Source organism: Onychostoma macrolepis, chromosome 23, assembly GCF_012432095.1.
Source record: "Onychostoma macrolepis isolate SWU-2019 chromosome 23, ASM1243209v1, whole genome shotgun sequence".
Classification (NCBI taxonomy): domain Eukaryota; kingdom Metazoa; phylum Chordata; class Actinopteri; order Cypriniformes; family Cyprinidae; genus Onychostoma; species Onychostoma macrolepis.
The window spans coordinates 1,177,279-1,189,029 of record NC_081177.1 but is presented as its reverse complement, the minus strand read 5'-3'; the positions used below and the strand labels follow the sequence as shown (position 1 = coordinate 1,189,029).

General features: G+C 34.7%; 1 protein-coding gene across 3 annotated transcripts in view; it reads right to left on the bottom strand.

Annotated features, from left to right (window-relative positions):
- Nucleotides 1-5,216: 5,216 nt before the first annotated feature.
- The window catches only part of LOC131531676 (secretory phospholipase A2 receptor-like), a 19,821-nt gene continuing 13,286 nt past the window's right edge, over nucleotides 5,217-11,751 (bottom strand). For all 3 annotated transcript variants that reach the window (XM_058762624.1, XM_058762622.1, XM_058762623.1), the window contains 3 exons: nucleotides 9,014-9,416; nucleotides 8,464-8,796; nucleotides 5,217-6,484 (listed from right to left, as the gene is read on the bottom strand). In XM_058762624.1, coding sequence (XP_058618607.1) covers nucleotides 6,123-6,484; nucleotides 8,464-8,796; nucleotides 9,014-9,110 — 792 coding nt within the window. In that variant the 5' untranslated portion in view covers nucleotides 9,111-9,416 and the 3' untranslated portion in view covers nucleotides 5,217-6,122. The remainder of the gene's footprint in view (nucleotides 6,485-8,463; nucleotides 8,797-9,013; nucleotides 9,417-11,751) is intronic.

The window sequence follows — 11,751 nt, the reverse complement described above, 5'->3', positions numbered from 1 at the left end:
TATGATGTTTAGAAAGGGGAAAAAAGATATACAATATTTCAAGGGGGCTGTACTGTTGAATACAATAACTTCATGCCGCGTTGTTTTAATAAAAGTGGATCAGTTATGAAGACAATCATGACAACTCTCAGTTGGTGTTGTGCGTGTTTCCCCCAAGATCAAAACTTTTGGTCAGATGAATACCTAAATCATGTGTCTGTGTGTTGGTGCAGACCATCTAAAACGGACAATAACATGCACCTTTCAATGAATCAACTACATGACATTTGTGATTTACTTATTAAAGTCACGTTTAGAGACGCGTACAAAGAAAATATTGTTTTCACACCATCTTCAAATTGTAATGCGTAACCTTATGAGCTCTAAATGAAATAGATGTACATGTAACAGAGAAAACAGTAAGATCGAGGCCTTGTGTCGCGTGGCCCCTTTGTAAACAGACCAGTAATATGTACACCACAATGTCCGTTTAAACACTCTCTTGACTTTCCTTTAATTATCGCCGCTGCATGATTGACCAAACTCTGAGGATGGTCTTCAACTAAAAACTGTACAAAACAATGAAAAAGTATAGCGGTATCGGCTATTGGGGTAGGTCAAATCAACACTAAAACTAAAAACATTAAATATATTTAAAAGAGAGTATTTCAGTATTAGGTATTTGTTATACCGATACATATTTCTGTTGTGCAAACATATTTCCTGAATAAAAAACTACGTCTATGACCTTTTCATAGGCATGTAGTTTAATGTTATGGTTCTTAATTGCGGTCACATTACAACAAGTCGACATAGTCCCCTCTACCAAATCTGCCAAAAGTGTACAAAACAGAAAAATTTTAGCAAGAGACAGATGCTTATGCTTATGAGGGTAGTATGCATAGGCCTAATATTTAATAGCAAACTGAAAACTTTGAAAGAAACGAATCGTTGGTATGACAAATAAAATGTGAATATCGTCATCAGCTATCTTGAACAAGAGGTCTAAATCTAGTGACGTAAGGAAAAGTATACACAAATGCCCGCGAGCGTAATTGTCTGTATTCATACGGCGATTTTCTTAGAAACTGTGTCTCTTGAGATACATAGGGTTTTGTTCTTACAAAATTCCTCGATATTTTGTGTCTGTAACCTTTTCAAGAAGGCATACAACATCAACTTTACTGAATGTGTGGCTTTCAGAGCGATGGCTAGATATGCTTCAGTTGTATGTGTAAATCAACAAGACTTATCATCCTACGTATATGGATATGGATAATTGTCCTAAAAAGTAATACGGACCTAGTCAAACGCTCTCAAGTCGAAATTTTCTTAATTTCATTTATTTCTACACTATAACACTGACTGCTCTTAGAGAGAGAAGGCCTCACCTACAGTCATTGTAATGACATATACAGTCCAGCAAAAAAAAATGTGAACAACGTCATCCATAATCCTGATCATCTGACTTCGTAAAATGACAGTCACAGGAGATCGAGAGGAGGTTTTTCATTATGACCCTTTTCTTATATGTACCTCTAGGAATTTTTTTTTTATTTACCATAAGACCTTGTTGGGTTTGTAGGGGGAAAAGCATGGATGATAAGGTTTATTCTATATCTATGTGAGTAAAAATAATAACCTAAATGGAAAGTTGAAACAAGCTCGGCTGATACACCTCTTTAATTTCATGTTGGATGGTGAAATATCCACATTCTGGTGCATCTAAAGTATTAGAAAGACATGAAACCACAATACACGAGCAAAAATATTGAATGAAATATGTTGAATGAATGTGAAATACGATTTCTTTGTTCGGTTAAGAAGCTTCATCTAGACCCCTGTATTGGGAAATAAGAGCAGTTCCACTCGGATAATGAACAAAATGATTTGAAATGCAGGTTTGTCAAAAAGAAAGAAGAATCTTTTATCTGGTTTAGTTGCGTTTAAAAATAAATAAAATCGCTTTCTTACATCGCATCAAACTTAATTGGTAACCTGATTCTCATTTCATCGTGTATTCATCGCATATTTATCAGACTTATAAAAGTAGCGGGAACCTTTGTGCAGTAATAAAAGTAAATCTTATAAATCAAAGAGAATCGATTAATGACTTTGTTAGAACACAACGGATATGAAACTACAACTGGTAGTCTTTTATTCAAGCTTTAAAGGAAGTTGATGCTTTAAAACAGTAAGTCTTATACAAATGCACAATACTTGATTTTGGAAAAAGTTCTGATCTGAACTGCTGACCTTCCTGAATGGTGCCTCTGTATGTGTGTGTGTGTGTGTGTGTGTGTGTGTGTGTGTGTGTGTGATTGGGTGGGTGTGGGTGTGGTTGTGAGGATCTGTTTGGAGTTGGCATTCCCTATTTTTAAAAACATTTGTCAACCTGATTTCTTTTGTAATATCATGTTTTGACCTTATATTTACTAGGAATTGAAACCTTTGTAAAAAATAAGAAAAGTAATAAATGAAAATGATACAGATTTATGAGACTTGTGAACTGTTAAAACTTAACATCAGTATTACCACTATTAGTAAGCAGTCTTAACAACAAAGCATATGTTTAATACATATTGTAGATAGGTTTTAACACTGTAGGTATTTTCATACCGTCTGACATTCATTTAGCTTGTTCTGTGTTTTTTTAAAGCGTAATTAAATATTCTCAGGGGCCCGTTGTTCGCATAAGGTGTTTCTCACATGTGCTGATTCATTCAAGAGTAGTTTACAACTCCAAAGAATGCGTGTCGTGGTCTGTAGTTGACTTAAACAAACATTTTAAACGAGCTTTATGGGGGAAAGGGTTGGTGTCTGCAAAAGTCGTAAAATATCTCTTCAAAACGGATACATGACATTTTGTATATTTCTACATATATTATTCAGTAGATAACCAATAGTATATTGATAGTATAGGCCTATGATATTTATCACGCTGATAAAGGTCGGTTCAAAAAAAGTATGAACATGTACAACTATATAAGCGCGAACTAGATCACAGGCTCACCCTAGTAATAGTCTAAGATAGGGAAACATTTTATTTAGCCTTTTAAGCGGGAAAATGCTTTGAAATCAAATAAACTAAGTACAATTTTAAATGATAAACTAAAATTTGAACAGGTACTGTTGAATAAAAATCATAATTAAGGTTAAATTTGCAAACAGATAAGTAAAATATTTTATTTAAAAACCTGTAAGATTCCGTCTAAACAGTCTTTTAAGTTTGAAAGATCTTATTTACACTCTTAAGAGTATACCTAAATAATAATAATAATAATACATTTTTAAGATGTCTTCGTTCACTCTGAAAAGGGGTAGCAGACTAACTTGACACATGAGCTGTTATGGATCAGAGACTCCTCCCGGTCTCTGAGTGGGCCTTGAAGCATTCAATCCATTTCACTACTATGTTTAGCCCTGGGAGGATCTGTGAGTTTTCTTTATATTTAATAAAGTTTATAACTTAAACGTTTTTTTGTTTTATTTTTATATTTATCTATTTTGTTGGAAACATTTCATTCCTGGAATAGACGTCATTGCATAAAGATCCAGCCTACCTCTAAGCACTCTGCAAAATGTAAGGCGTTTTTATATTGTCATCTAAAACTATAGTAGATGTTTATTTTATACAGTGTGCTATATATAATCAGTTTTATTTGCTACCATCTTCTCTAAAAGAAGATAATGATGTGTTTATAAGGTCAATAAACTTAAATAAATGCTAAATACATGTTTAAATGTATTATAAATGATTTGCTTCAGTAACATGTTACTATGGTGTCCTATACATTTTATTACCATATTATTTAAAATAGAGATAAGTCTCTCTTTAGCTTGAAATGTTTATGTATGTACGTGCTTGTTTATATGATTTATCAGAACTCAAATTTGTATAGTGTCATGGAAGCTACACTGATATAACAATGTAGATGTGATTTATAATGAAATTTCTTGAATCGTCATAATTCAGATTGCTTAAAACGATATTTAATAATAAAAAAGTAAAGCATATGCAGAACATTTTGTGTGATGTGTACAGTTTGTACAGTACAAAATCCCCCAGAAAACATAAAAACCAACATGAGCACGCTCGTTCGCGTGTGTGTGGGTGTGTGTGTGTGTGTGTGTGTGTGTGTGTGTGTGTGTGAGAAAGAGAGAGAGAGAGAGAGAGAGAGAAACAAAGAGGGTGAGGGTGAGAAAGGGGACAGAGAGGCTTTTCCTACTTCAACCTCTCATTCGGACAATCATCATCGCTCCCAGAATAATGTAAAACTAAATGGTTATTTTTATACAGTATGTTATTTATAATCACATTATTTATTTATTTTTACCACCTTCTTTAAAAGAAGAGAATTATGTGTTTTATAAGTTCAGTGAACTTAATTAATTGTTGAATACTTCAAAATGTATGATAAATGATTTACTTCAGTAACGTTTGTTACTATGACATATATAATAATTTATTACCATATTCTTTAAAATAGAGATAAGTCTCTTTAGCTTGAAATGTTTAAGTACATGCTTGTTTATATGACTTATCATGATACAAAATTGTATAATGATATAGGTATTACACTGATATGACAATGGGGTTTATGATGAAACTTCTTGAGTCCTCATAATTCAGGATGCTTAAAATATATATATTTTATTAAAAATGGTTGTATGCAGAATTTTGGTAGGTGTACAGTAAAAAATAATTTTGTCTATGGAGTGTAGTAATACTCCAAATGATTGTACCCATAAGGACTTTTATAAATTAAATTAAAACATTTTAATAAATTAGCTCTTTTTTTAATTTTATTATTATTATTATTATTTTTTTTTTTTTTATTAAATTATACTAAATGATGTTTATGAAAATGTAAAAAATAAGAAAGTTTACTGTGCTGGGTAGGTTTAGGGATGATTCACTATAAATATTAAAGGCTCTAAATATAATGTAGAAACTTAAATTTTATGTGATACAAGTACAAATATACAAATAAATGTGAATAAAACACAGAAATTTGTCATGTCTGGGCGTGTCGGGTCCACAATGGCCCTTATCGTTGGCCTGTTAAAATATATATATTGTTTTCCTTTTCTTATTTCGACGTCGCCCGTTCCTCATTACAAAATGTTTTGTTACCTAAAACTAGTGTAAATGTTTTATATTGCGTGTAATTGCATAATTTATTTATTTATTTTCATTTAATAGAAGAAAATAAGACTCGGACGATTGAATGCGCACACGTGCGTGTGAGAGACGGAGAGTGAGAGAGAGAGAGAGAGAGAGAGGACTTTTCCAAGTTAAACTAAACACAATTTTTTCGTAAACCTCTCATTTGAAGAATGGGGTTCCTTGCGAGAGGAGGAAATATTTTTCTCTTGGAAAAATGTAAGAGGGTTTTAATTCATTCCCAATTCATTATTAGGAGTGTTATTTAATTACATTTTATACAGTCATCAGAATATATGTCTGTCTTAAAACTGACCTGTTAAAATTTAATCTGTTCATCCTTTTACATACATCTCCCATAGAGAGAGAACGAGTCCATAACACACCAGGCCTCGGAATGCAACCACCACGTGGTCCACAGATGGGGAAACCCCCACCGTAAAATCTTCAAAACAATCCTTGACAGCTCATTTATGGTTTTACACTTGTACAAACAACATATCTCATCCCCGGATGATGTAGGAATTTCACGCTTCTCCGATTTCCTCACATCTGGAACGCATTAAAGGGGTCAAGGGGTCAACACGACGTGGGGGGTCGCTATGTGGGTGGTCGCTATGTGGGGGAGGGGGAAAGGTCACAAAGGTCAAAAAAGCCATAAATCATTTTTGTCACAAGCCATGCCCTATTTACTACTCACAGGGTAATTACTTACAGTTTTAGTCTATTGCTGGTTACAAATTACATGACAAAACTTTCATTTAGAAACAATCTATTAGATTTCACATTTTAAATCATGTATTCTGAGTGCTTTTTTATTACTTCATAATTAAATGAATAATTTACTGGCATTGTGTGAATATGTAATCGATAATAAAGTAACGGTCCTCTAATTATTTTAAAATGGAGTGTAATCCAATTACAAGTACTGAATATTTGTAATCTGGATTACATGTAATCAGTTACTCTCCAGCAATCACTTGATGCAGATGAAGTTGTTTTCTTCAGTTTCAGGGCGGCTGATCCAGCGATTATCGCAGGTTCGAATGGCTCCAGATCTGACCGTCGTATCGCAGTCGTCCAGTTCTTTGTCGTAATCAGAAGCCCACTGATCGTAGCACATGGTGTGACCGCTGACCCAGAACCAGAGTTCCAGTATGCGGGAGTGACGCAGACCCAGCCACACATGAGCAGAGGAGGCGTTTGCTTTCATGAACAAGATCTTCACCCATCGCTGCATCTGCTCTGAATCCACCGACACCAGGTCCATGTCCCTTTCTCTGCAGTATCTCAGAGCTTCAGGCCACGTCTTATTCTCTCGGATCAGAACCAGTTTGTCTGCAAACAAACAGATCAACAAGAAAATCAAGATATAACACATGGAGCCTTTAAACACAGGAACCGTGGCTATTTTAGTACTGAGATACTATACTTTCTATCAGTATTTTGAACAGATTTTTTATTTTTACATATTAATGAAAAAAGTTTTGTTGTTTTTTTTATTTTTATAATTGTATACAGTAAATAAAAATTCTGTTATCGTTTACTCACCATCACGTCGTTTCAAACCCATAAGACTTTGGTTCATCTCTGAAACGCGAATTAAGATTTTTTTAAATGAAAGGTGAGAGTTTTGAAAGTCCAGGTAAACTGGGATGCACAATATTATCGGACTGATATTGGAATCGGCCGATAATGGCTTAAAATATAAATATCGGCATCGGCCCGATATGAAAAATTATGCTCATATGTCTTGCTGATAAGAGGATTAACTTGCGTGTGCTCAGCGTGTGCTAGCGATTAGGTCACGTCAGCAGTGTGGTTATTCTGAACTTTTGCCTGAATGATGATAAGATTCACTGTTTTGGATCGGCAGCCTTCTCCGGGTCCTAATGCCCGTCTGGTAAGGTGTTTTATTTACATAGGGGGCGCTGTCGGCCTACTTGTAACAAAATAAAAGAAAAAAAATATGACTAAGAAACTTGCGTTTCTGAATAAATGAAGCAGTATCATTGTCATAAAATCATGAGTATGTTTTGATTTAAATATATAAGAAGCTATAGTCACACATGCTAAAATCACAAACATGACACTTGTAAATTAAATAATTTTATATATACAGATTTATTCATTAATGTGTAATTTTTATTTTTATTTTTATTTTTATTTTATGAGCGCTAAAAAGAGTTTTTAAAACTATTTTGCCTTAGACCATCTACAAATGTTAAATCTTAAAATAATATGTTAAGGTTACCACTGCATCCTTCTGAAAAAAAATATAATAATTCAACAATTGATATATAGTTGATTTATAATTATTTTCAAAGCTTTCGATGTACTGTCATTATAAAAGAACTTCATTATTGTTTATTTAATTCTAACAAATAAGTTTTTGTTAAAAACTAACCAAAATTGAAAATAATTTGTTTATAATTTCCACACAGGAGAGACTTTTTCAAGCAAAAGGAAATATTTCTGTATCGGCATCGGCTATCAGCCAAAATGAGTTGAAAAATATCTGCAAAAATCCAATATCATGCATTCCTACCTAGAAGATCAGAAAAGGTCATAAAGGCATCATAAAATCAATCCATATGAATCATGCAATCTAAGCCAGATTTAATTTAAGCTTCTATTTACATCTAAACAATGACTGACACACAAACATAGAGTTCAGTACATAGAGTGTGTGGGTCACGCGAGAATAAACCTCATTGGTTCTTGTGCACAACATGACGCGTGAGTTTCTGTGTTTACCATATGAGTTTGTAAATTAAATCTGTTGTTGAATAAATAAATATATAAATAAATACATTTTTTTTTTTTTTTTTTATGTTGGAGTACATTTTACAACAGAGAACCATTTTATTGCTGTAAATATTACATTTACAGTAATTCAATGTTTTACAATTTGGGAGTGAAATTTTATTCTACACATTTTTTATTTTTTTTCCCCCAGTATTTAAAGTGACCATTTCTCTTCATATGGATTCAGTTTTTGACACCTTCATGACCTTTTCAGGTCTTCTAAATTTTGGTTGCCTGGACTTTAAATGGAGGGTCAGAAACCTCTCAGGTTTTTTATTAAAATATATATTCATGTGTTTAATGATGAACTAAAGCCTTACGGGTTTGAAATGACTTGAGTTGAGTAAATGATGACATAATTTTCATTTTTGAGTGAATTAACCAGTCAGGAAGACACGTGAGTAGTGTTGGGTTAAAGTTATAGTACAGTCATTGAACGTCTGTAATGAGTTTCTGTAGTTGCACATGTACACATACTGTACAGCAGCTCAGATGATTGATCTACTCACCATCATAACACACAAAGGGATGTGATTCTCTACAGTATTCGTCTGTCCATCGTCCTTCATTACTGACACCAGTTGATGTGCAGATGCTGTCTCTGTCGGCTTTGATATTGAGTTCATCTTGTTTCCAGTGTGTGAATGTGGCGGAGCTGTTATCTGACCAAACCCAGAGTCTGTGCAGACCAATCCAGACTTGATTACCTATTAGCATCTTCTCAATCTGATCATTCTCTCCCTCATTCCTCACACTGGCCAGATCTGTGTGTTTCTCTCTGCAGTATTTCTGAGCTTCAGTCCAGTTCTTTTTGTTCTGTTCACGGACAAATCCTGTACTTTCTTTAAAATAGAAAAACATTTTGTCTGATATTGATTAAGATAAATAAATACTGGAGAAAAATACTGGACTGGAGGAAAAAAAAAAATTTAAAAAAGACAAATCCACAAACACAATTGTGGTTCATTGTTCAAAACTGTTTTATTTTTGGACATGAAATATTCAGTATTGTTTTTAATCACACTTCTGTGTGTTGTGATCACTTACAGCTGAACTCACCATTATAGCAGATGAAATACATTGTGTAATGACAGTCTGCATCATGCCAATGTCCTTTCTGTGCTTTTGCACAATTCTGTCCACTCCCACAATCCATGTAAACACAGTCTCCATCTCCTTCTGGCTGTTGTTTTGCTGTCGTTTTATCCCATTTCTCATACTGTAAATCTCGTCTTCTGTAGAAGGTAGGGTCACTCAGAGTCCAAATCCATCTGTCTGTGCTCCTCAGCCCAATCCAGACACGGTCAGAGCTACTGTTTAAGAGCTGTTTTATGTCATTCTGTTCTTGTATGTTATTGATAGTGACCAGATCTGTGTGTTTCTCTGCAGTAACTCTGAGCTTCAGTCCAGCTCTTGTTCTGATTCACAAGGTGATACTGACGCGGAGATGAACTGACCACGACTGAGGAGAGACACATTCACACAGATCTCAGACTCATTATATCCACACTGTATTTCAAGAGCTCAGAGTTTCAGTATGTGTTTGATAAAGTGCTCTGAATGATGGTTTTGTACGTTCAGTGTTTCCACAGGATTTGGTGACACTGTGGACCATTAGTGCATTTTAAAGTTAAACTCATGAATGTGGTGCATTTCCAGAGCAAAATCAAGAGCTGCAACCCCTTTTCAGTGACCAAATTAAATTCTTGCATCGACTTGAACTTAAAAGTCGACTCAAATCTCTTTCAGTTGTGATAGAAATGCTATCACATCACATTCAGAAGACAAATGCATTATATTTCCATATAATAATAATGAAAATAATCATCCTTTTACTCATAAAGCTATTTAAAAAAAATAATAATAATGTTTTTATACAAACAATTTTTACTCAGAAATTGCTAGTAAATTGTGCAAATAATTACAAAGAATCAGCAAGTGTTACATTGAATTAAATGTGAAATGTAAAGTACAAAGACTGAAATAGTATTTTCTTGTAAAATTTACTGCAATATTGTATTTTACATCTTTTAAAAATATTTTATAGGGCTTTATTACCTCAGAGACTGAAATATATTACTATTGTAATACAACTGTAGTTTATAATAAAACTATATATATATATATATATATATATATATATATATGTGACCACCCTGCTGCATGGAGTTTGTGTCATAACAATATTAAATTATTTGTATATATTTTGTTATGTATTTAGGTATGTCTATTTCTATTTACATGTGTATATAAGTTAAATTAAAATTACTTTAATGTGTTATAATGAGTTTGCACTGGACAGTCCAGCTGCATTTTCCGAATTCCTGGTGGCAGTTGAGAGAGAGTAGAGTTACCGTGACAACTGCAGCGCATCCTCAGACAACAAAGAGGACCGCTTGGGCAACCACTAACTCTTGTCTCTGTCTCTCTCATTTATTATTAAGAGAGTACTACAAATTTTGGAGGCACCGCTGGGATGTTTATAGGGTGGTTCATCTTCTTGATCAGCAGAGCCCCACCCTGTAACATTCATACTTACCTACAAGCAGCAGTGTGAAGCAGCTGAGTGAAGTGGTACTGCAAAACTGATTGAACTGTGCATAAGCCTGAGGTACAGTGACTACTAGAGGCAGCAAAAGTCAAGTCAGTGAGGTAAACATCCACTTTCATCATACTGTCAGCCACTGCAGATAAAGATGGATTCACTTCAGAGCCTTCACGAAGAAATAGGTGAACGGCTATGTGCACTAACACGAGGAAAGCTCATTGAACTCTGCCAATTCTTAAAAATCTCTGCAGAGGACACTGAAAACACAAATCGCCTGTCTTTAGTAAACCTCCTCAGTAATCATCTCTTAAGAAAAGAATTAGAAGAGCTGGAGGATGGAGGCATGGCCGAGCTTCTCAGCATCAATGAGAAATTAAGTGATTTGATGATGACTGATATAAATGGAACTGAGCTGAGAACAGAGTTAAGACCACCTGAAAGAGGAGAAAGTTTAGCTCAAAGACAATTGAGACAACTTGGCAATGCATCTGAATCATTGTCTGCCATGTATATAAGCCCTGCTGTGTCACAGAGCATGACAAGAAGACAGATAACGACTGACAATGCACGTGGTGATTCTACATCTGCATTACAGGGACAAATCCCACCAGCACTGTGGCGCAAAGACTTTAAAATTTCAGGCCTCATTGGTGAGCCAGGTCAGAAGGACAGATTGTCATTTTCAAGTCTTGCGCGTCAAATAGAGAGTGGGTTAAATAAAAGCTACCTTGAGCAAGATATTATTGATTCAGTCATTCGAGCGATCACACCTGGACTTCAGTTACGTAGTTATCTTGAAGGCAAAGCAGACCTCACACTTCCAACATTAAGAAGAATTCTCCGCTCTTACTATCAAGAGAAAAATGCAACAGAACTATACAAACAGCTCACTGCAGAGGCCCAGCGTGCTAAAGAAACACCACAAAGCTTTCTCATTCGTGTTCTTGATCTGAGACAGAAAATTCTGTTCGCTTCACAAGAAGATGAGTCTGGCTTAAAATATGACCCGGCTTTAGTTCAAAACATGTTCCTCCATACCGTGTTGACTGGCTTACAGAATGACCGTGTTCAGAGTGACCTCCAGCCATTCCTGTCTGACCCCACAATTTCAGATGAAGTGTTGTTGGAGAGATTAAATGTTGCATGTTCCCATGAGACAGAAAGACAAAACAAACGGAAGTCCAAACGCAGTGTTGCTGTGCATGTCGCACAGTTAAATGAATCAAAATATCAATCAAAACAGACACAA